Genomic DNA, 26349 nt, shown 5'->3' on the forward strand with positions numbered 1-26349 from the left:
AGCTTAAGAATAATAAAACGAAGTTTAAATACAGTCCATTACTCTGTCACCACCACCAGTGCCAGACCCAATTAACTTCAAAGTCCCCATTCCTCAGGCATCATTTTTTTGACACCAGTCCTACCTTTGCTGGCATCACCTCCATTGATGTAGCAGCCAATACCAGGTCTTGTGCTTGCCTCTCCACCAGCCGCGGCCGTCATCTGGACACTGATGAAACTGCCTCCCTGTCACCTTCTGCCTTCCTTGTTGATGCCGTCGCTGCCAATGCTGCCACAACCGAGCTCTCCCCAGAAGGTGAGTAGAAGCAGAAACAAAAAAGGGGAAAAAAATGAAAAAAAAAGAAAAACACCAAGAAACTGGAATTTTCTGTTTTAACTTACACTTGTATGATATGAATTGCATGTTGGAGCGAGAAGGATTTCCTGCAACTATTCCACTTAGAAAGAAATTAGAGCCAGACTCAGAAACTCACAAATGGACCATGTTTCAGTATTTGCTTGGTAAAACATTGAGAGACTGGAAGAGAAAATGAATTGGTAAGAGCAAGGATTGGAAGATTCTGTCTCTCCCACTGTTTCCTTCTCATTGTCTTGAAATCTAGCTCTGACAACATGGATACATGACCTGTTTTTTTGTGCTGTAATTAAAGACTTCATACCAAATAATCTGAGATAATGGGAACTGCATATGCTGGAGAATCCAAGATAACAAAGTGTGGAGCTGGATGAACACAGCAGGCCAAGCAGCATCTCAGGAGCACAAAAGCTGACGTTTCGGGCCTACACCCTTCATCATACCAAATAATATACCTGGACTGTCTGTACATTTTAGGGAAGTTTCAGCTATCCTTTCACTTCTTGCACTGTCACATTAACCAGTTACAGTGTTCTGGTTACGAAACATGGAAATAAAAATACCTGGTGCTTGGTCCCAAATCTGAGACAAGATCTAGGTCGTAGTTTAGGGAATGGATCTGAAATTGAGATGGGATCTAGGGTCTGGATCAGGAGTTGAGTTGAGACTATAGTCTGAATTTTCATGCAAGGTATGATGTCACTTGGGACAAGAATTTGGAATTTCTGCCCCTGCACCCAGTCTCTGCTATTTTTATAAGATAGAACAAGGTCAAGTTCCAAACTGCATGCCCAGCAGCTGCCTGCAGTCCTGTGTGATCTTTGGTGAGATGTATGTCTGAAACCTAAATTGTGCTGATTAGACCAGGGTACCCTTTCGAAGACAAAAGGTATCCTTTTGGATGTAGTCCAAGGAACCTTGGGGAGAAGTCAGTTACCATTTGGGAATGCACAAAAATCAACAGGAATATGCTGAAAAAGTACAAAGAATTATTGGAATTGTCAAAGCTGTCAAGTAACTGCCAAGATTTCAAAGAACTCAAGATGGTGAATACTGTGTCCAGTTCTGGTCATCCAGTTATAGGATGGTTAGTAATAAACTAAGGGTTCAGAAGAGATTTACCAGGGTGATGCCTGGTATGGAAGATTTGACTTATAAAGAAAAATTGAACTGGCTGAGACTTCTTTCATTGGAGCATAGGAAGTTGAGAGGTGACCTTATAGAGGTTGAAAAATCATGATTGGTATAGATAGAGTCAATGGTAGGTTCTTTTTCCCCAGGAAGGGCATTTCAACACAAGGGAGAATACTTTAAGGTGAAAGGAGAGAGATTTAAAAAAGACATGAGGGGCAATTATTTTACACAGAGGGTGGCTCATGTGTGGAATGAATGCCATGTTGAAGTGGAGGATGCAAGCAAAATTGCAACATTTTAAAACACTTAGATTCGTACATGAACAGGAGAAGTTTGTAAGGATATGGAGCAGGGGAGGCAGGTGGGATGATTTTAGTTTGGGTTTATATTCAGCATGGACTGGTTGGACTGTAGGTTGTTTCTGTGCTCTATGACTCTCTGTCCAAAACCTCTCTATACTCATTGGAACTGTCAAAACTGTCATGGGATTTAGTTCTGCTTGGCTTTAAAATAATAACAAGTTTTGTAGATTAAGTAATATCAGTGCAAAAATATTGATTTTCCTGCTCCACTAATGTTGTCTAGCCTGCTGTGTTTCTCCAGTTCCACACTGTGTTGACTCTCACTCCAGCATCTGCAGTTCTTACTATCTCCAAGTGACTGAAAACCCTACTGTGAAGCCTCTTTCAAGGATGCCCACCTTGAAGAAGTTGTCTTCCTCCTTCAGAAAAGATCTCAATGGATTCTTCTCTCACTGCAACCCACCGGGGATCTCTTTTGCCCTGAAGTTCTACCACATACTGAAACAAAATTGATGCAAACTAAGGGGGTAGCTATTGGCACCCATATGGATCTGAGCTATGCCTGCCTCTTTGTAGGATAAACGGAATAATCCCTCTTCCACTGTTACACCAGTGCCATCCCTCACCTCTTCCTCTGCTACACTGTATCAGTGCTGCCTTGTGTACCCATGAGGAGCTTGGACAGTTCATTAACTTTACTAACACCTTTCAACCCAACCTCAAGTTCATCTTGACCATCTCCAATACTTCCCTTCCCTTCCTGGACCTCTCTGTCTCTATCTCTGGTAACCATCTCAACAATGACATCTATTTCAAACTCACTAACTCCCACAGTTACCTTGACTACACATCCTTTCACGCACCCTCCTTCAAGAATGCGATCCCTTACTCCCAATTCCTGTGCCTCTGCCACATCTGCTACCAAGATGGAATGTTCCACTCCCAGACATCCCAGATGTCCTCCTATTTCAAGGACCCCAACTTCCCCTCTCCGATGATCAAAAATGTCCTCAACCACATCCCTTGCATTTCCCACACCTCTGTCCTCAAACTTCCTCCCCCCCAACAAAAATAAAGACAGAGTCCCCCTGGTCCTCACATACCACTCCACCAACCTCCACATCCAGCACATCATCCTCCGCCACTTCAGCCACCTATATTCCAAAACCACCACCAAAGAAATATTTCTGTCCTCAACCCCATCTCCCTTCCTTCCATGGGGAGTACTCACTTTGCAATTCCCCCATCCGCCCTATATTCACTAACAACCCCACCACAGGCACCTTCCCCACAACTGCAGGTGGTGCTACACCAGCCCCTATAACTCCCCTCTCACCTCCATCTGTGGCCCCAGACAAACTTTTCAAATCCAATGGGGATTCACCTGTATGCCCTCCAACCTGGTCCACTGTGTCCGATGCTCCCGATGTGGCTTCCTCTGCATTGGTGAGACCAAGCACAGACTTGGGGACCGATTCATGGAGCATCTGAGTTCTGTATACAATAATTAACAACACCTTCCAGTTGCTAACCATTTTAACTACCCCTCCCGCTCTCTTGATAACACGTCTATCCTGGGCGTCCTCCAGTGCTGCAATGACACTGCATGCAAATTGGAGGAGCAACATCTCATATTCCACCTTAGGAGCCTACACCCAATGGGCTGAATGTGGAATTCACCAGTTTTAAAATCTCTCCACCCGGCTTCATCCCCTGTCCAACCCTCCCTCTCATCCCCAACTCCTTGATCCGACACAACGTGTACATCTTCTTCCCCACCTATCCGCCCCACCCACCTCACTGACCAATCCCTACTACCCCCATCTGCATCCAACTATCAGCATTCCACCTACCTTTCTCAAGTCTCACCCCTCCTCCCTTAATTTATTTCCCAGCTACCCTCCCCCTCCCCATTTCTAATGAAGGGTCCTGAGGCAAAGTGTCGATGTGCTGCTTGTCTGATTCTATCTGACCTGCTATGTTCCTCCAGTTTCACACTGTATTGATTCTAACTCCAGCATCTGTAGTTCTTGCTATCTCTAAGTGCCTTCCCTTTCATTGTGTTGAGGAACATCTGAGGGCTATCTTTAAAGGATTTGTGCTGCATGACTGATTCTCCAACCTAACATATTAGTAACAGCCATTTAAGTGAATAGCTTGAGTGATGGCTCCAAGTGGTGATAGAAATATTTGTTTACAATAGAGAAAGGGTGATATATTTAAATGAAATTTCCTAAGGGATCAATTGAAAGAAGTTGATAAGTCTCTGAGGGCTACATGCAGGTGCAAGAAGTTATTAGAGTGGCCAATGGAATTTTCAGCTTTGGTGCAGGAAACTGTGAGGATGGCCAATGGCCTTTTAGGTTTTGTTACAAGGGGATTGAGTACAGAAGCAGCGAAGCCTTCCTTCAATTACAAAGGAGTTTAGTTAGACTGCACCTGGAGTGTGTAGTTTTGTTCTTATCTTAAATTAGTGTCATAGAGGGAGTGCAACAAAGATCTTGCAGACTTATTCCCAGGATGGTGGGACTGTCCTCAGAAGAGTGATTGGGCAAACTGAGTGTGTGTTCTCTAGAGTTTTGAGGATTGAGAAGTGATCTCATTGAAAACTACAAAATACTTAAGGACATAGACAGTGTAGATGCAGGGAAGATTTTTCCCCTGATTTAGTAGTCCAGAACCAGTGGCACAGTTTGAAAATAAGGGGGATGCCACTTATGACTAAGGTGAGTAGATTTTTTTTCTCTCAGAGGGTTGTGAACATTTGGAATTCTCTACCACAAAGAGTTGTAGAAGCTCACTCTTTGGGTGTATTTAAGGAATAGATGGATAGATTTCTGATTACCAGGATTATATGGGGTAATGGGGTGTGGTAAGTAAAAGGCATTGAAGTGTTCTATCAACCATGATGGTATTGAATGGTGAGATAGGCTGGGTGGGCAGATTGGCCTGCCCTTGTTCCTATGTTCCTAATTAAATTCTAACACAGTGCCGATAGGCTTTCTGCCTATCCCACATCTATATCCAAGCAGCTTCCTGAAACAAAAACCCAATCCTTGGGCCACTCTTTCTGAGATCCTCTTGCAGGGCCAGAACTCTATGTTCCTCATGTGGGAGTGAAAATCTGAGCCTACGTTTCTGCATTCACACGGGATATATAGCACTGGAACAGGCCTTTCATGCCAACCAGTTCTTGCTGAGTGATGTGTGCTCCACTTGAGCCTTCTCTCACCTTTCCTGATCTAAACGCACAGTGGTAAACCCTTCTCTCTGCCTTAAAGGCTTACTGCAGCTGCCTCTGCCACACATTGATAACATTCACTTCAAATATTGTTTGTGTGAGTTCCCCATTCTAACACCGTCTCGGATAAAGAGTTTTCTCCTGAATTTTCCCATTGGATTCCTTGGTGACTCTCATATTGATGCCACAAGAGCTGGGAGCTCTCTGCCTGGATTGTCCGGACTAAAGGCCAGGAGGCTGGAGAAGCAGACGCAGACAGAGGTGTGTATCATTGTCTGGGATCCCAGTCCCTGACCTTATTTTTCTGAACCCCATTCTCTCTCCCCTACTGTGGGAACTCCTCCCCTGCCTGTGCCTGGCCCCAGGCTGTAGGAAGCGGCTGATTGACGGGCCGCCTGTTTCTCGGTGTTTTTCAAGATCACTATCGCTGGTTTATAAGCGGCTGCGGGCGGGGTGAGTGCCTGAGAGTTGGAGTTGAGCTCACTGTGTCCTACAGCGAGTCACCATGCAGCCTCCTGCCCAACGGAACCCCACTTTCCCCGGGAGTCGGCGCTACAAGACTTTCCTGATCGAGGAGATTCTGGCCAAGGAGTCCCGCGGTTACCTAGAGCTGAACCTGGGCTCCCGACCCGGCTTCATCGTACGTCCACAGGCTCTGCACTCCCGTCCCGGTACGAACTCTATATCTGAATGTCAGTGCTCCCCTGTCTCAGCGTGTGCCCTTGACATTCTCCCCGACTGTGGGCTTACTCCACCACCCCAGGCTCTCTCCACCCCTTCACAATCCTCTCCCTGTCCCATTCCCCTCTCCCTGTCCCATTCCCCCCAGCCCTGTCCCGGTCCCCTGTCCCTTTCCCTTCTCCCCGTCCCAGTCCCCTCTGCCCCGTCCCAGTCCCCTCTGCCCCGTCCCAGTCCCCTCTCCCCTGCCCCATTCCCCTCTCCCCTGCCCCATTCCCCTCTTCCCTGTCCCATTTCCCCTCACCCCTTTCCAATTCCCCTCTCCCCTTTCCAATTCCCCTCTCCCCTTTCCAATTCCCCTCTCCCCTGTCCCGTTCCCCTCTCCCCTGTCCCGTTCCCCTGTCCAATTCCCCTCTCCCCTGTCCCGTTCCCCTCTCCCCTGTCCAATTCCCCTCTCCCCTGTCCCGGTCCCCTCTCCCCTGTCCCGGTCCCCTCTCCCCTGTCTCGTTCCCCTCTGCCCTTTCCAATTCCCCTCTCCTCTGTCCCGTTCCCCTCTCCCCTGTCCCGTTCCCCTCTCCCCTTTCCAATTCCCCTCTCCCCTGTCCCGTTCCCCTCTCCCCCGTCCCAGTCCCCTCTGCCCCGTCCCAGTCCCCTCTACCCGTTCCAATTCCCCTCTGCCCTGTCCCGTTCCCCTCTGCCCTGTCCCGTTCCCCTCTGCCCTGTCCCGTTCCCCTCTCCCCTGTCTCGTTCCCCTCTCCCCTGTTCCGTTCCCCTCTGCCCTCGCTGTCCCAATTCCCTAACTTTCTCCCATTCCCTCCCCACTTAACCAATCCCTCTCCCTACTCCCATACCCCCTCTCTGTTTCCCCGTCAGAGTTCGCAAAAGGGACCACGCTCCTGTGCCGGGAAGGGGTCCCCGAAACCACAGACCGCGGCTGAATACAAACTTCATGAAGTTTCGCTTTCTCCCCGCGGTTCCACCAGTGCAGGGGGCGGTTGTCCAATGCTGTGTAGCGATCTCCCCAGATCACCAGGACTAACATCAGAAAGTAGGGAAGAGGTCTGGGCAATGATCTCGTTAGCAGTGACATCCCGCGCCGGAGACCAGTGTGTCTGTGACCAGGGCCAGCGGTGAACACGGGAGCTGTTTTATATTCACTATGCAGCTGATAGTGAACGAAATCCCCATCCACTGGATCAAGGATATTCGACAAAGTTAGGTGTAATTTTTTAAAATCCTTCCTCACACTGAAGGGCCTTGTCAACTCGAATAAGCACATTCTTGTACCTAACTTTACAAAATGCACAATCTTCCACCAAACTCACTCAGTAACTCTTCACTCGGATTGAGGTCCCTCCAACGCTGCCTGTCACTGGACTATGGGTCACACACTCACGCACACACGCGCGCACACACACACACACAGACTGTCACTGCGATGCAGGTCCCATACATCCTAACCCTAGTGAGGATCAGTGTGCCACAGGGGTCCCATTCACACTGACTCTCTCTGGGATGGGGGCCCCATGCATTCACACTGACTCTTACTGGAGTCTTTGGGCTCTGACTGTTGTGAGGTTCTGCTTTCATCTCTCTGTGAACATTTTCTCTGGTGAACAAGGTGTGGACCCTGGAGAAATTTCAGAGAAGGTGCGGATAGTCGAATGCCTGAATTCTGCTAAAACCACAGGGAATTCACTCAGGGAGAGCTGGGAAGTCTCAAAGGGGGGTGAGAGCTGGGATCTCTCGCTGAGGAAAAGCTGATGGTCCCACTGGATGGGTGGCAGCATCCAGTGAGTCTTGAGAGTGGGAGCATGGAAGTGAGTCACACCGTTGGGGAGTGGGGAGCTGAGGGGCCTCACTGAGCACAGCTGGGAGTCCCCACTGGGCGGAGGAGCATGGGAGTCTTGCAGGGTAAGAGCTAGGGTTTCACACTATAAAACTGAGGTCTCACCTGGTAGTGAGCTGATGGGTCTCACAAGGAGAGATCAGGGTCCCAGTAGAGGACAGCTGATGATTTCACTAAGAGGAAGAAAGCTGAAGGCCTCACTGGGGACAGTTGAGGGCTAAATTGGAGAGAGTTGTTAGACATGAGTTAGGAAGCATGGACTGGGAGCAATTGTTCCATGGTAAGGGAACTATAGACATGTGGAGACTGTTTAAGGAACAGTTGTTGCAAGTGATGAGTAAATTTGTCCCTCTGAGACAGGCAAGAAGGGGTAAGATAAAGGAACCTTGGATGACGAGAGCGGTGGAGCTTCTTGTAAAAAGGAAGAAGGTAGCTTACATAAGGTGGAGGAAGCTAGGGTCAAGTTCAGCTAGAGAGGATTACACGCAGGCAATGAAGGAGCTCAAAAATGGTCTGAGGAGAGCCAGGAGGGGGCACGAGAAAGGCTTGGCAGAAGGAATCAGGGAAAACACAAAGGCATTTTACACTTATGTGAGGAATAAGAGAATGGTCAAAGAAAGAGTAGGGCCGATCAGGGATAGCATAGGGAACTTGTGTGTGGAGTCTGAGGAGGTAGGGGAAACCCTAAATGAGTTTTTTGCTTCTGTCTTTACGAAAGAAACGAACTTTGTAGTGAATGAAAACTTTGAAGAGCAGGTGTGCATGCTGGAATGGATAGAGATAGAGGAAGCTGATGTGCTGAAAATTTTATCAAACATTAAGATTGACAAGTCACCAGGCCCAGACCAGATTTGTCCTCGGCTGCTTTGGGAAGCGAGAAATGCAATTGCTTCACCACTTGCGAAGATCTTTGCATCCTCGCTCTCCACTGGAGTCGTACCTGAGGACTGGAGAGAGGCAAATGTAATTCCTCTCTTCAAGAAAGGAAATAGGGAAATCCCCAGCAATTACAGACCAGTAAGTCTCACGTCTGTCATCTGCAAGGTGTTAGAAAGGATTCTGAGGGATAGGATTTATGACCATCTGGAAGAGCATGGCTTGATCAAATACAATCAACACGGCTTTGTGAGGGGTAGGTCATGCCTCACAAACCTTATCGAGTTTTTTGAGGATGTGACTAGAAAAGTTGATGAGGGTTGAGCTGTGGATGTGGTGTACATGGACTTTAGTAAGGCATTTGATAAGGTTCCCCATGGTAGGCTCATTCAGAAGGTCAGGAGGAATGGGATACAGGGGAACTTAGCTGCTTGGATACAGAATTGGCTGGCCAACAGAAGACAGCGAGTGGTAATAGAAGGAAAATATTCTGCCTGGAAGTCAGTGGGAGTGGGGTTCCACAGGGCTCTGTCCTTGGGTCTCTACTGTTTGTAATTTTTATTAATGACTTGGATGAGGGGATTGAAGGATGGGTCAGCAAGTTTGCAGACGACACAAAGGTCGGAGGTGTCATTGACAGTATAGAGGGCTGTTGTAGGCTGCAGCGGGACATTGACAGGATGCAGAGATGGGCTGAGAGGTGGCAGATGGAGTTCAACCTGGATGAATGCGAGGCGATGCATTTTGGAAGGTCGAATTTGAAAGCTGAGTACAGGATTAAGGATAGGATGCTTGGCAGTGTGGAGGAACAGAGGGATCTTGGTGTGCAGATACATAGATCCCTTAAAATGGCCACCCAAGTGGACAGGGTTGTTAAGAAAGCATATGGTGTTTTGGCTTTCATTAACAGGGGGATTGAGTTTAAGAGTCGTGAGATCTTGTTGCAGCTCTATAAAACTTTGGTTAGACCGCACTTGGAATACTGCGTCCAGTTCTGGTCGCCGTATTATAGGAAAGATGTGGATGCTTTGGAGAGGGTTCAGAGGAGGTTTACCAGGATGCTGCCTGGACTGGAGGGCTTATCTTATGAAGAGAGGTTGACTGATCTCGGTCTCTTTTCATTGGAGAAAAGGAGGAGGAGAGGGGACCTAATTGAGGTATACAAGATAATGAGAGGCATAGATAGAGTTGATAGCTAGAGACTATTTCCCAGGGCAGAAATGGCTAGCACGAGGGGTCATAGTTTTAAGCTGGTTGGTGGAAAGTATAGAGGGGATGTCAGAGGCGGGTTCTTTACACAGAGAGTTGTGAGAGCATGGAATGCGTTGCTAGCAGCAGGTGTGGAAGCAAGGTCATTGGGGTCATTTAAGAGACTGCTGGACATTCATATGGTCACAGAAATTTGAGGGTGCATACATGAGGATCAATGGTCAGCACAACATTGTGGGCTGAAGGGCCTGTTCTGTGCTGTACTGTTCTATGTTCTAGTTTAGGTTTCGCTGTGGAGAGCTGGACATTTTGTTGGAGTACAACTGATGGTCTCACAATGGAGAAGTGGGAGATTCACCACAGGGAGATCTGGGTGTCTCACCCAGGCTCTCACACTCATTCCCTAGCATCCCTCTGTCAGCCTGTGCCACCTCCCAGGGTGGTTGGCTTTACTCATGGGCAACGTAGAATTGGAGCCTGTCTGTTCCTTGCAAGTTTCTGTCTGGTTCTGTGGGCCCAATGACCTCCTATTCTGCAGCATTCCTGTCATTCTGTAATTACAGCATCTCACTGTTGGGCCACCCAAAACACCAGGAGCCACTGAGACCCCCAACACTGCTCACTTTGTCTTGAGAAATGTGCCTGAAACAACCTGGAGCAGTGCAAACTGTGTGCAGATAGAATTAGCTCCCACAATCTCAGCATTTGAGACCAGATAACACAACTTCTGGGATCATGGGATCCTATTCAAAAATCCGCAGGATCTGAGGAAAGTTCCCCAATCACTGGAACCTGGAGACAGACCCTACAATTTTCAATTCTGGAATTGGATCCCACAAACTCTAGAGCTGTGCAGCAGTTTCCAAAATTCTAAAATCCAGGATCATATGCAACAATCCCTGGGAGCATTACCAGATCCCTTAATCCCTACTGTCTGGGATGGGATTCCGCAATCACAGGGCATTCTGGATCCAGTTACAATATCATTTGGATCGAGGGCAGTTTCCACAATCTTCAAGATTTAGATAACATTCCATATTCCCAGGGATTCTCGGATTTTATTCCACAGTACATGAAATTTGTGACCAAATTCCACAATCCCCAAGAACTTAGATTGGCAGGCAGAGCTTAATTTAGATAAATGTGAGGTGCTGCATTTTAGAAAGGCACATCAAGGCAGGAGTTATACACTTAATGGTAAGGTCCTGGAGAGTGTTGCTGAACAAAGAGACTTTTGAGTACAGGTTCATAGTTCCTTGAAAGTGGAGTTGCTGCAGGGTAGGATAGTAAAGAAAGCGTTTGGTATGCTTGCTCTTATTGGTCAATGTATTGAGTACAGGAGTTGGGACATCATGTGCGGCTGTACAGGATATTGGTTCAGCCACATTTGGAGTATTCCATGCAATCCTGGCCTCCCTCCTATGGAAAGAATGTTGTGAAACTTGAAAGGGTTCAGAAAAGATTTGTGAGGATGTTGCCGGAGTTGGAGGGTTTAAGCTATAGGGACAGGCTGAATAGACTGGGGCTATTTTCCTTGGAGTGTTGGAGGCTGAGGAGTGACCATACAGAGGTTTATAAGTCATGAGCAGCATGGATAGGGTATATAGGCAAGGTCTTTTCTCCAGGGTGGAAGTCCAAAATTAGGAACCATAGGTTTAAAATTAAAGCGAAAAGATATAAAAGGGACCTAAGAGACAATGTTTTCACACACAAGGTGGTGGTGATTTATGGAATGAGCTGCCAAAGGAAGTGGTGGAGGCTGGTACGATTACATTATTTAAAAGGCATCTGGATGGATATATGAGTAGGAAGGATTTAGAGGGATATGAGCCAAATAGTGGCATATAGGACTATATTTATTTAGGATATCTGCTTGGCACGGACGAGTAGGACGGAAGGGTCTGTTTCCATGCTGTTTATCTCTATGACTGTATAACTCAGATCAGATTCCATAATCCCGGGAGAATTCTGAGGATAGATGAACAGTTGAAAAGCTGCTGGCATCTGATTGCCCCAGGCAGAACCAAAATGGTCATTGTGATTGCGGCAGTGCCAAGCCAGCATTCCTGAGGCATTTAGCATTTTCAGCTGCTCCCCCTTCTGGATCACCGCATTGAGCTAGTACAGTCCATTAGGAAACAGTCACCAGCAACTCAGTGGAGGGAAATAGCTGTAAACAAAAGAGCTGTGTGAACACTGAGAGGACAGTGTGTCAAATCGATGTGGTAGGGGATTGCACATGCAGATTTTAGATTCTGAGCCCATCGCTGAGTGAATGGATCACAATGTTTGCCTCATCACAGATTCTGAACAATGTCTAAACTGTCAATAATGTGTTTTACCCTTTCCAAACAGTGCCCATTCTGTGAGTGTTCTTGTTTAACTTTGCTTTAGAGTATTGTGTATTCCAAGGTGAAAACAGTGTTGCTGTGCATTGGATTTGTTGAGAAAGCAGGAACTGAGCACAATGGTTTCTGGAATCATTGCACATCATTCCATATTTGTGAATATGCAAAGCTCACACATTTGCATTACATGTACAAATCACATACATACATTTTAACAGCTTCACTTGACAGTCACCAACTCTGGATGACCTGAATGAATTTCCCTTCCCAATCCAGACAATACAGAGAGCAAGTTTAATGCTCTTGGAGTCACTACTTTAGCACAGAATTAGAAGTTGCGTGCCAGTCATTATTTAGAATGTTGCTGGCTATTTTCCAACAGAAACTACAATGTTCCAAAAGAAACTCATCCTTAAAAAAAAGGTATGTGTTGCTTGCAGTGCCCATGACGTATTTACAGAGGTATGATGCCAGGATTGCCCAGACACTGTCTCTGTAATACCTACCCACTGGTCACTCACTTGTGCTCATTTCTGTTGATGCTACTTTGTGGGCAATTTTCCACTGTTACTTCTGAGTTGTAATTGTGAGATTTTGCCTTCATTAGGAGACATGGAATCTTCCAAATGTCATGGCTCTAAGATGCTGTCGATGATAGCGTCGGCTGTACAGGATAATGACGTGGATAAAACTGTCTCAGTAGCACAATTGGAAACCCTGAGTTCTGTGGCACTACAGTTAGCCTCTGCAGCTGTTTGCTTTGACTATCTTTACATCTGTGCTCCCATATCCTGTCTTTGCTTGGCTCCTGTCAAGTCATCAGACAGACAGAGCAGAATACGCTGCTGCAGTACATTTGATGGAGAGTGGATAATATTCTTAGCAATTGAACATTGATTCTTATTGCTGGTCAGGATCTAACTGGTGGTATGATTTGATCAGTTCTGTGATTCTCAACATGAGATATCTCTATAAATCAATCTCAGATGGAGACAATGCTCTGGGCTACATGAGCTCTTGGTGCACTCCCAGGTTCTCCCTCCTGTTTGTTTCCCTGCATAGCTACGGGTAATTGTGATGGTGGGGTAGTGGGAAAGGAAGGAGGGAATGGATACAGGAGGGGGAAAAAAATGAGGACAAAGAGAATAAGGAGTTAAGGGGGAGGTGAGAGGATAGGGATAGGATGAGAAGGTAGTGAGCACAAATGTGGAGCTTATTAGGGATATTAAAGGTGGTTTGCTCTTGAAGGCAAGAGTTGTACTGAGCTACCAAATTAATACATTACATCTGTCTTTATTAAGGAAGGAAATGCTGCTAAAATTATCATAAAATTTTAAAAATTATAAGTAAATTGGCAGTAGCAAGGCTGACTATACGTTAAGTTTACCGTTTAAAGTTAATTTGATCCAATGGATGCTCTTGAGGATAGATTAAGGACAGAAATTGCAGAGGCCACTGACCATAATTTTCCAATCCTGCTCTGTTACAAACATGGTGTCAGGAGAGTGAAGATGCGAATTGAATATCGCACCCTTATTCAAAAAAGTCTCAAATGATAAACCATCAATAGTGATCCAGTCGGCCTGACTCCATGGATGAAAAATTAGCTATCAATTGAACTGATAGAAATTAATTAAGGAAAGTTAGCATGGAGCTGTTAAAAGTCAATTGTATTTAACTAACTCAATTAAGTTCTTTTGATGAGATAACAGAGATGATTTATGAAGGTCTTGCAGTTGATGTGATTTACATAAGGTTGTAAAGGAAACCATAACAACATGGACACAAAGTTGGTTGTGTCACAAGAAGCAGAGAGTGATGGTGAACTGTTGTTTTGCATGGTGGTGAAGGTTTTTAGTGGAGTTTCCCAACCATCGTTCCTAGGACCATTGCTTTTCATTTTCTTTTTAATGAATTTGACTTGAGAAAAAGGCTTTTTGGGCCTTTGATTCTGTGCCACTCAAAAACAACCACCTAATCAATCTTATCCCATTTTCCAGCACTTGGCCCATAGTTTTGAATGCCTTCAAATCAGAATTGTACATCCAAATGCTTCTTAAATGTAGTGAGAGTTTCTCCTCCAACATCCTAACAGGCAGAGTTTCAAAATTTGCTGATTAAGAGTACCTTTCAAATATTGTCAGGACAGACTGGCTGGTGCAAAGGGCTGACAAAGGACAGGTTAAAATTAACGCTGAGAAGTGCAGACTGATCCATTTATAGAAGAATAGAGGGAGGCAATATAATGTAAAGGGTAGAATTTTATAGGGAGTGCAGAAGCAGAGGTAGCTGGGTGTATATGTGGATGAATCATCATGGATAGCATGACATGTAAAAAGTGACTACAAGGCATATGGGAACTTGGATTTTATACTTAGAGTGGAGAGTAGAAAAGCAAAGAAATTATGATAAACTTTTATAAAATACTAGTTTGAACTTAATTGGAATATTATATTCAATTCTGAGCATGACATTTTGGAAACAATCTAGAGAAGGATGCAGAAAGTAATCTGAGGTTGGTTCTGGGGTTGAGGAATTTCATTTATGAGGATGGATTGGAGAAGATATGGTTGGTTTCCTCAGAGAATGGACAGCTGAAACGAGATTTGATTGAGGTATACAAAATCATAAGGAGTCTGAACAAGAATGTATGGATAGAAATTGTTTCAGTTGGTGAGAGGGCCAAGAACTAGAGGACACTGATTAAATATGAATACAAAGAGAACCGATTGTGAGATTAGGAATACATGTTTTCCTCAGCAAGTAGTTGGAATCTGGATTGCACTGCCCAAGAGTGAGCTGGAGACAGATTCGAAAGTGAGTTGGACCAACACCTGAAGAGTAATATTTCCTGGGCTACAGGGAAATGGCTGTGGCGGTGGGACTAGCTGAGTTGATCTAGCAAAGAGCCAGCACATCCACAATGGGTTGGATGGCTTCCTACTGTTTGGAGAACTAGCAATTCAGATATATGACTGGCTCAAAGATACAAGACAGAGGGTGGTGGTGAAGGGTTGCTTTTCAGACTGGAGGCCTGTGACCAGCGGTGTACTATAAGAATTGGTGCTGGTCCCACTGCTTTTTGTCATTTACATAAATGAACATGGGAGATATGGTTAGTAAGTTTGCAGATGACACAAACTTGGATGAAACCAAAGTTGGTGGTGCAGTTGACAGTGAAGAAGGTTTCTTCAGAGTACAATGGGGCCTTGATCAGATCAGCCAATGGGCTGAGGTGCGGCAAATGGAGTTTAACTTAGATAAATGTGAAGTGCTGCATTCAGGAAAGTCAAATCAACGCAGATCTTATACATTTAATGGTAAGGCCCTGGGAAGTGTTGCTGAACAAAGCGACCTTGGAGTGCAGGTTTATAGTTCCTTGAAAGGAGAGTTGCAAGTAGACGGGATAGTGAGGGAGGCATTTGGTATGCTCAGTATACACTTTATTGGTCAGTGTATTGAGCATAGGAGTTAGTAGGTTGTGTTGTGGCTATAAGCACATTGGTTAGGCCTCTATTGGACTACTGTGTGCAAATCTGGCCTCTCTTATAGGAAAGATTTTGTGAAACTTGAAAGGGTTTGGAAAAGATTTACAGGGATGTTGCCAGTTTTGGAAGCTTTGAGCTATATGGAGATGCTGAATAAGCTGGAGCTATTTTCCTGAGAGCCGCGAAGACTGAGGGGTCACCATATAGAAGTTTACAAAATCATAAGGGCCATAGATAGAGTAGCAGAGTCCAAACTAGAGGGCATAGGTTTAAGGTGAGAGGGGAAACATTTAAAAGGGATCTAAGGGGCAACTTTTACACGCAGAGGGTGATGCAGGTATGGAATGAGCTGCCAGAGGAAGCAGTGGAGGCTGGTGCAGTTATAACATTTAAAACGCACCTCGTTGGGTACTTGAATAAGAAGGGCTTAGTGGGATAAAGGCCAAATGCTGGCAAATGGGACCAGATTAATTTAGGATATCTGGTTGGCATGGATGAGTCGGACCATAGGGTCTGTTTTCATTCTGTACAGCTGTATGACTGTGAGAGGGACAGAAGATGGTCGAGTTAGGGAGGAGACAGAAATCTCTGCCAACACAGCTTCAACTCTCAGACTTGGAAAAGAATGCCGTTTTCCTCAGGAATACGTCCCCTGATGTTGTGTCACTAAATGTTTCTGGTATTCAGTTGCTCATTTGTTCTGTGACCATGCCTGAGTGCCACTGACGCTGTACTTTGTAAACCAACTCTGTGCCCATTTGAGCAGTACAATTTACCAGCTGAAATTAGTTGGGAATCAGTTTACATTTGAACTTCATTTATTGGAACTGATGATCAGTTCCAAATTCACATTCACAAATTCACATTCATAAGTGCGATCTCAGATAGCAGGCCGAGCAGAGACTGTCACACGTCACTTTGGGACTCTGTGAGAGGTGCTAAGCAGAATATGTGCTCAGATTTAATTCTGTTAGAATGGACTTGTTTTCTCATGAAAGTAAATTGATTCCAAGAGGAGATGGCATCCCATTTCCCTTCTTTGGCTTTGTGTAGCTGACTGCATTGTCAATGTTCTAGTGCTGTTTAAAGACTGGACATTTTCCAGGTCATGTTTGTGATGAGGGATGGTGATCAGAGCCACACAGAGTCAAACTGGCTGAACCACTCCCCACCTGAGTATTCATGATTTCAGGGTTCTGATGCATTGAGTTTCATGCTGCTCATGATGATTTCATGTCCTGTACATTATCATTCTGCACCTTTAAACATTTTACTGTGTTGAAGGCTCTACTTAAATACAAGTTGTTGTTATTATAGGCTCTATTTAAATGCAAATTGTTATTGTTAAAAGCACTATTTAAAAGAAAGTTGTTGTTTTGCTTCCTCCTCTCCTGAAAGCACTGCCTCTCAAGAAGAATGAGATTTCACCCACTGAAAGTGTCTCATGTGTGAAATAATGTGTATCAGCAAGATATTTGACTGTGAAAAGCATCACTGCTTACCCCGAATGAAAACCGAAATAGCCGCAAGCCTCTGGCAACATATGAGGAGAGCAGATTAAATGTTTCAAAAAGTGAGGGCAAAGTGAAATTTGACCGTTCAGTCATCTCTTGACAAGAAGGTGCTAATGTTGTGTTGGGCTCCCTCCTGTCTTCCTTCGGAGTTACAGCTAGCAGACAACAGTGAAGTGAAGATTCAAATGAACTGAATTTCAGCTTTGAAGAGGGGAAGTGGGAAGTGGGGCAGTGCCCAGAGTGTCAACAAGGATAAAATTTACTGCCAGTAGCTTCCCCACGTCTGTGGGAATGGCCGGGTAAACCTTGAACTCAGTTGCATGTCGGCTATGCAGACGACCAGAAAACTGCTCATATCTTTTGCAACACATGGAATCCTGGACATGTTGGTCACAGATAATGAGCCATCATTTACCTGCAGGGGATTTGGCTATTTCTTAAAGTTGAATGGGATTTGACAAATAACAAGTCCATCCCACCCATCATCCAATAAGCTGGCAGAAAGAGTAGTGCAACTTTGAAGGTTGGATTGAAGAAACAGTCTACAGCCTCACAAATACCAAGCTGTTACCGTTCTTGTTTGATTATAGGACCACCCCTCAGCCAACACTGACAGAGTTGCTAATGGGTAGAAGACTCCACACCAGGTTAAGTGTGATCTTCCTGGATCTCGGGAAGGAGAGTGAAATGGCTTCAGGAACGCCAATGCAAACACAGTTTGATATAAGGGACAAAGTTTCGTGTAAGGATCACGGAAATTGCCCCACATGGGTAACAGGCATGGTTGACAATGAGGTCAGGCCCAGCGACATGTAAAGTTCAGATAGGTGTGATGGTCCTGAATAAGAAGATAGACCATACAAAAGCCGAAAATTCTCAAACAGTGCGGGAGAAAAATGTGCCCTGCCCCTTGGAACCTTTGGGAATGCTGCCAGAATCTGAGGATTCGCCATCTCCATCAAGTGTTGTTATGTCCTGTCAATCAGAGAATGCCATAATGGAAGTAGCTGCCTCAATGCCTTTGCTGAAAGAAGGTAGTGAAAGTGTACTGAGGTGCTGCAGGCACAAGAAGCAAACCTCTGTTACATGCCGCCTGTATCGGCTGCCGAGTCAGAGGAACCTGACCCAGTGCTGAAACTCCCCAGGATGATCTCCAAGAAAAGGACAGGTCTGTGTTCTGGGACTCAGCAGGAGCGGTATGTAGTGATTGTAATAAGGTCAACCATCTGGACAGCATGGAATGTGAGCTCCCTGATTGGGGGTGTTCATCTGGTTCCATCAGGGAGCCCTGGTTGACCTAAAAAGAGTGAGTATCAGAGATACTGACACTCTGGTATCTGACTCTGTATGACACTGCACTGTAGTCATGTACTGCTCATGTAAAAATAAAAAGCAATTTGGTTATGGCTTACCAGCCTCTATGGAGTTACTTCAATGGTCTTTTCATCACCAGGTTTTGCTGATAAATTCTCACTATGGTGAGAATGTTGTCATGGTGTTTTGCATGTTGTCATAGTGTTGGATGTATTGTCACAGTGTTGCTAGGCTGTTGGGCGTGTTATGATGTTTTGAACATGTCAGATGAGTTGTGACAGTGATCCATGTTATCAGATTATTGGGTATTCACCACAGTATTGGGCCTGTTGTCATAGTGTTGGATGTGTTGTCACAGTGTTCCCCATATTGTCAGGGTGTTAAGCATGTTGTCACAGTGTCAGGCATGTTGACTTGGTGTTCTGTGTATTGTCAGGGTGTTGGCCCTGTTGTTACAATGTTAACACCATTTTCATGGTGCTGACTAGAGCAGCGGTTCATGATATGTGGCTTCAGGTAATGCTCTGGTTGAATATTTGTGTGAAATCTGCTCTCCTCTAGTTGTGACTCCAAGTAATGACAGGAGTGCCTCTGCACACAACATTAGCCCATTTCTTAGCAGACGACTTAACAGTGCCATCCCAGCAATCAAACTTGAAATTGTCTTGACGCTAAGAAATCTTAAACTGATTTTTTTTTTCTGTCTCTAATCACTTTGCTCACAATGTCTCTAAACTTGGTTAACATAGCATCTTGGGGAGCTGCCATTTACTCCTGTTTTTGCCCAACACAGTATTCCGCAAAGTCTTTAGCCGCTTTAAGATCAGGAGACATTGAATTGGACAGAGATTCCTGATCATACACTGACATTCCCACAATCAGGAGCAATGTTTGATTCCACACACAAGTATCGCCAGTGCTCAGTGAAATAACTCCACAGAAGCTGATATCCCATCATCAAGTTACCCTTTATTTACATGTGGAGAGCCCTTGACACTGATTCAGCTTCCTCAGAACCAGCTGTCAGAGTGAACAGAACCTCTGACACTCCTGTTTATATCTGTCAGCCAAGGTTCCCTGATTGAACCAGGTAAACAGCTCCAATCAGGGAATTCATATTCTATGAGCTCCACCTGGTTGACTTCAATACAATCACTACATCCCTCTCCCTCTGAGTCTGAGGACATAGGGCAGTTCCTTTTTATGTAGCTCCTCCTGGGGAGTTTTAGCAGCAGGTCAGATTCCTCTGACTCTGCCTCGGATATGGGCAACATATAACACACTGCAGCTTGCCTCTTGTGCCGCGTATCTCAGGAGAAATTCATCTTCTCTTCTGGCAGCAAAGTGTGGAGGTTGTGGCAGGCACCCATGTCCATCACAGATTCTGAGGTATCTTCAAAGCTTGATGGAGAGAGACAGCTCACAAGTTCTGGGACAGTGAGAAAGGCAGTCAAGGATCCAGGCAACATTTTGCTCCAGCACCATTTGTGAGCTTGCAGCTTTCATATGATCCACATGCTAGTTCAGTACCATCACGGGTCCTGACATCTTACCATTCCAGTGGCTCCTACTCCAAACTTCATCCCCTGAAGTAAACTGTCTTCCTTAAAGGATCTTGTGTTTGGCATTTGTGTTCCTGATGCCATTTCACTCCTCCACCCTGTCTGGGGAGATCAGATTTAACCCAGTGCATAGTCTTTTCCCCACGAGCAACTCTGCTGGAGTGATCCCTGTAGATGCATAAGGAGTGGTCCTATAAAATCAAAAAGAAAATGGAACGGTTTAGTGAAGCTATAAATTGTTTCTTTATGCCTGCCTTCAAAGTTTGAATGGCTCTTTCCACCATTGAATAATGGATAGTAAGAAACTGTCCTTATATGTTAAATACCATTCGACCTTCAGAAATACTTGAAATCCATGCTGGTAAATGACGGCCTGTTACCTGTGACCAGCACTTCCGGGAGTCACGCAGTTTTTCTATTGTCCCTTTGTTTGATGGATGAATCCTGTGTATATATACGGCCATTTTGAGTGGGCATCCATAATGACAAAGAACATTGACTATACAGGTCCTTTCATAGACTCAGTGTTTAACCAAGTCCAGGGTGGACCCCACCATTCCAATGAATGTGGGTGAGCCACTGACAGTAGTTTTTGTTAGCACACTAGGCATTACCCCACCAACAGACCTATGTCAGCATCCCATCATGGCCACCAGACATAACTTCTCACCAATGTCATCATTTTGGAAACCTTTGGATGATCCTGGTGGACTTCAGCCAGTGTCTGGCAATGACCTTCGCTCGGCACCGTCATTCCTCATTTTTTATGCAATCTTCTGCTGCTACCTGGTCACTCCAAGTCCAAAAAGATTGCAATTCTGGTGGTGACACCCCTCTGGATCCACCAATCACCACCAGCTGTTTCAGTTTTGCCAGGACTGGATCTTTCTGTGCCCAAAGTCTGATATTGTCAGCTGTGACTGGTAGTGTGTCCAGAAAATTTAAAACTGTTGCAGACTCTTCCAGTGGTGTTACCAACAGTGGTGTATCTGCTAGCAGGAGGCAGCTCAATGCTTCAGCATTCGGTACTTAGCCTTCCAGATGGTGTTCCAACTTATAACTGTGCTCACTTAATATTACAGCCTATTGCTGAATTTGGCCTGAAGTTAAGGGCAGCATTGCCTTGTCCTCTTTAAGTAGACCTAGCAGAGGTTTGAGGTCTGTTATTATTACAAATTTTCATCTGCAAATGTAGTGGTCAAACTTCCTGTCTCCAAATATGATCTCCAAACCTTCCATCTCTACCGGGACATATTTACAGTCTGCATTAGCCAAAGTCCTAGATGCAAACTCTATTGGGCATTCCTATCCATTAGGCCACATATGAGCTAATGCTACCTTGATGCCATACAGGAAGGCATCGCATGTCAGTACCAGATCTCTCTTGGAATCACAACGTGCCAACATGTTAGAGGATGATAGCTGTTTCTTCACTTCCTTGAAGGCTATGGCTCAGTTATGAGACCATTTCAAGGCTAATCCTTTTTTTGAGAGTTGATGCAAATGTACCAGAATGGAGGTTAAGTTATGTATTAACTTTCTATGATAGTTTGCCAGCCCAAGGAACTTCCGTATTGACACAGGAGCCGGGGCAACTTTGATTGCCCTCACCTTATCTTCCAACTGGCATAATCTGGTCTAATCAACTCTGTATCCCAAGTTGGCCAATTGGGATGCATGGAACCCCCAATTTTCTCTTCTAAGGCGTACACCTGCCTGGGAGAAACGTCTGAGGAGTATGTTCAAGTTCTGAAAGTGCTTCTTATTGCATGTCATTTAGATAAATGTAGACCTTGTAGAATGTTCTCCATCACCCACTGAAAAACTACACAGGCCTTCGATATCCCAAATGGGAGTCTTGTATATTGTTGGGTATTAGCTGTAGTGTACTTTTGGAAATTCTCATTTATTTGCAATTGCAAGTAGCATGGCTCATGTCCAGCTTCATGAAGGACAAACCCCCATCAGCTTTGCGTATGAAACCTCTATCAAGGGATTGGGAATTTATCCAGCTAGAGAAGCGTTTTACAAGTCTGGCAGGAGACACACCATTGTTCTGCCATTCTCACATTCCAATCATTTAATCTGAACTATTAACATCTTTTCTCCACCAGCATCCTACACCCACTACCCCCAAAGTATAGCATAAATGCTGTCCCCTCCACACCACTTCAGCTCTGAGAAGAATCATCTAGACTTGAGTTATTAGACTGCTCTCTCTCCGTGGATACTGTCAGACCCACTGTGATCTCCAGCATTTGTTGTTTTCAGTCAAAACGTTTGACTGTTTATTCAAAATCCCCATAAAGATGAACTGACACACTGAGCTCCAAAATCAGTATGACTGCTGCTGTCCATTCTGCAAATTGGATTGGTTTGATGATTCCTTCACTTTCCAGCCTCATGATTACTGCCTCTATTTTTGCTCATAAGACAAATAGTACTGGGTGGGTCTTGCAGAATCGTGGAATTGCTTCCTGATCAATGTGCAAGTTGCCTTTGGCTGCTCTGACAGTCCCTAGATCTTCATGAAAAACTCATAATATTTAATTAAGATTTCACTCAGGCAGCCATTTTCTATTCCAAAAATATTAAGCCAATCAAGGTGAATCTTTCTCAACCAATTTCACACTATTAAGCTTGGGCCGGAGACCTTGTCTACAATTAGTGGTGACCGAACCAACTGCTTCTCATAAGAGCCTGGAACCGAAGCTGTACCCTTAATCTATAAAGATTCCCCAGTATAGGTTCTCAGCCTAGCGGAGGTCTTGTGCAAACTTAAAGCTTAGAGTCCAGAGCGAATTTTGTGAAACACTGCCTCTGTGGTCGCTTAAATGGCTGTGCCATTATCAACACAGTGTGGAGCTGGAGGAACACAGCAGGTCAGGCAGCATCAGAGGAACAAGAGAGTTGATGTTTTTGGTCGGGACTCCTCATCAGGACTGGTGAGGGAGAAGGGAGCTGGGAAATAAAGAGGGAGGAGGGATGAGGCTGGGGGAAGGTAGTTGTGATGGAAACAGGAGGATGCAGGTAGGGGTTAGTGGGGATTAGTCAGTGGGAGGGTGGGGCAGATAGGTGGGAGAGACGATGGACAAGTTGTGTCAGGTCAAGGAGGCGGGGATGATAAGGAGGGTTGAACATGGGATGAGGCTGGAGGTGGGGAGATTTTGAAACTGGTGAATTCTGTGTTCAAGCCGTCGGGATGTAGGCTCCCGAGGCAAAATGTGAGGTGTTACTCCCTTGCCCACTCCACTCACACCAACAACTCCACCACACCCAACACCTTCCCCTGCAACTGCAGGAGGTGCTAAACCTGCCCCTATACCTCTCTACTTACCTCCTTTAGAGACCCAAGACAAACTTTCCAAATCCAACAAGAGTTCACCTGTACATCCTCCAACCTGGTCTACTGTATCTGTTGCACCCAATGTGGCCTCCTGTACATCAGTGAGACCGTGCAGACTCATGGAGAATCTGCGCTCTGTACATGATAATCAACAACACCTTCCAGTTATTATTTTAATTCCCCTCCCATTCCCTGGGTGACATGTCCATCATGGGCCTCCACCAGTGCTACAATGATGCTATCTGCAAACTGGAGGAGCAACATCTCATATTCCACCTCGGGAGTCTACAGCCCGATGGGCTGAATGTGGAATTCGCCAGTTTCAATAGCTTCCCAGCCCCAGCCTCATCCCATGTCCAACACTTGCTCTCAAAGCCACCTCCTTGACCTGACACAATCTGCCCATCACCTTCCCCACCTATCTGCCCACCTTTCCCACTTACCAATCCCCACTAACCTCTACCTGCATCCACCTACTGCCATCGCATCTACCAATGCCCTGCCTCACCCTACTCCCTTTCTTTAGTTCCCAGTTCCCTTCCCTCTAATCAGTCCTGATGAAGGGTCCTGATCCTAAACATTGACCCTCCAGCTCCTCTGATTCTGCCTGTCCTGCTGTGTTCCTCCAGCTCCACATAGTATTGACTCTGACTCCAGGATCTGCAGTTCTTGCTGTCTTGGCGCGATTATCAACTTCCATTAGAACCGGGTGATCATTTAACCAGACATTTATTTATTGGTTCTGATTTGGATGTTGCTAACCAGATGTGGGTGAACTTTGCAGGGTGTGCTTTCTCCTGGATATCAGTGTATGAGTTCTCTTACTGAATTTAGGTCCAGTGGGACTCTTAATGCTGCATCAAGACACATACCAGCAGCAACTCCACTGGCTTGCTGGCCCGGATCCTGAAGAAAATATTAACCATTTGGCCGAGGCTTGGCTTAGTTTGGGATTTTGCTGTGGGCTGACCTAGAGTCCCTCTGTTCAGGATATGTCTTGAGTGTGACAATGTTTTTGCCACCACTCAAGTGGTATTCCCTAAGCTCTGTTGGACTTCCATTGGAATACCCTGTAACTCATATGCTCCCTTGCTGCATTTTCCAATCCCAAAGCCAGTTGTAGTGCTTGCTTGAAGATCGGTTAGGCTTTGGCTAGTAGGCACTTTTGCATAGTTACATCATTAATCCCACATCCCAAATGGTTTTTCGGCATCTCATAAAGGATTCAACCAAAGTCACACGCCTCTGCCAGTTATCTTAACCTAGTCAAAATTCTAATACAGATTCCCCTGGTTCTCCAATTGCTGAGTAAAACTGATAGTTTCTCAGAATTAGAGAAGGCTTGGGCTCATAATATTCCTTAACTAAATCCTTCAACTCTTGAAAGGTTTCAATATCTGGTGCCTTGGGGAAAGATAAGCTCCTAACAACCTAAAAAGCTGTAGATCCACAGGCTGTAGAAGAATCATTAGTTGCTTTACATCTGCCCCAATATCATTTTTCTGGGAAAAATAATGCATTTTTTCCACATAGCAGGCCCAGTGTTCAACAGCATTGAAGTGAATCAAGCAGTCAAGCTTCTCGAATAACAACATGATACCAGAAATGCTTTCCCCTACTCAAAGGTGACAGTTGTGGATGAATTTCTTGAAGGCCATGCTTTTCTCTCATCACCACTAAAATAACTCCACTCCCGTCACCAAGTATTTACACACATAGAGTCCTCGATAGTGATTTGGTTCCATCAGAGCTGGAATGAACAGGATGTCTGACACTACTGTTTATATATCTATATATATTTTTACCAAACCCCTACGTTACTGCCATGCAGCAGTAGTGCTTAGCTTCCCCAGCCCCCTTGTTGTTTGTGTGCAGGTAAGAGACACAATAAAAACATCAGGTGTGCAAATAGCTTTATTAACATGCCAGCACCAGGAAAGACACCCACGTGACTAAGGTGTCAGGCACTCCTGTTTATATCTGGAGCTGCCTCATTAGACCAGGTTAACAGCCCCAATCAGGGATTTCATTTTCTATGAGGTTTACCCGGCTGACCTCGTTACAATCTCTACACGCAGTACATGTAAACAGCTTGTGTTCACCAGCAAATTAACAATTATTGCCTTTGCCAAAAGCAGTGTCACCACCAGTGTAGCATTTGAGGAACAGAATGTTTTATGACAGACTTTAAACCAGGCACCAAGCTCTTGGGCTAAATGTAGCCTTCCCTCTTCAGTGAGTCAGACAATTGTACCGCAGACACTTCACATCCCTTGAGGAATGACACAAGCAATGCCTTTGAAAAATCCTGCAAATCCTCAGCAGGAACAGCTTATAAATTTCAGTGACCTCTCTCAAGCCACCGTTTCCAGTGTTCAAGTGCTGGGCACTGCTAATTAGCTACATAGAGCTGGCCTCTCTTTCCATGTGTTTGACGAGACTTCCAAATAAAATCTCGACACTGAGATCCAACATGGCAAGCGCATGCCAGGAGGGTGGAGGAAGCCTTCAAGCTGACCCCGAAAGCTCCTTTTTAAAGGAGATGTGGGAATCACTGGCTAGCCAGCATTTATTGTCCATCTGTAGTTACCGTTGAGAAGGTGGTGGAAAGCTGCCCTCTTGAACATCTACAGTGCATTTCATGTAGGTCAACTTGAAATACCATCAGAGAGGGACTCCTAGGATTTTTATTCAATGACAGTGAAGGAATGGTGATATATTTCCAAGCCAGGAGTGAGTGACTTGGGGGGAGTTTGCCGGTGGTGGTATTCCCGTGAATCTGCTCCCCTTGTCCTTTTGGATACAAGTGGCCAGGGATTTGGAAGGTGCTGTGAGAGAATCTTTGGTGAATTTCAGCAATGCATTTTGTAGACAGTACACAATGCTGCTACTGAGCGTCGGTGATGGAGGGATTGGATGTTTGTGGATATGGTGACAATCAAGCGGGGGCTGCTTTGTCCTGGATGGTGTCAAGCTGCTTGAGTTTTGTTGGAGCTTACCCATCCAGGCAAGTGAAGAGTATTCCATCACATTCCTGACTAGTGCCTTATGTTGAACAGGTTTTGGGGAGTTGGCAGATACTTACTTGCTGCAGGATTCCTAGCCTCTGACCTGCTCTTGGAGCCACTGTA

The 26349-nt window shown here is 45.3% G+C and overlaps 1 protein-coding gene across 2 annotated transcripts in view; it reads left to right on the top strand.

The window, feature by feature from the left end:
- The first annotated feature begins 5513 nt into the window (after positions 1–5513).
- Positions 5514–26349, top strand: part of LOC125467060 (homeobox protein BarH-like 2) — a 56220-nt gene continuing 35384 nt past the window's right edge. For both annotated transcript variants that reach the window (XM_048562421.2, XM_048562422.2), the window contains exon 1: positions 5514–5705. In XM_048562421.2, coding sequence (XP_048418378.1) covers positions 5540–5705 — 166 coding nt within the window. In that variant the 5' untranslated portion in view covers positions 5514–5539. The remainder of the gene's footprint in view (positions 5706–26349) is intronic.

This window comes from Stegostoma tigrinum, chromosome 32 (genome assembly GCF_030684315.1).
Source record: "Stegostoma tigrinum isolate sSteTig4 chromosome 32, sSteTig4.hap1, whole genome shotgun sequence".
NCBI lineage: Eukaryota > Metazoa > Chordata > Chondrichthyes > Orectolobiformes > Stegostomatidae > Stegostoma > Stegostoma tigrinum.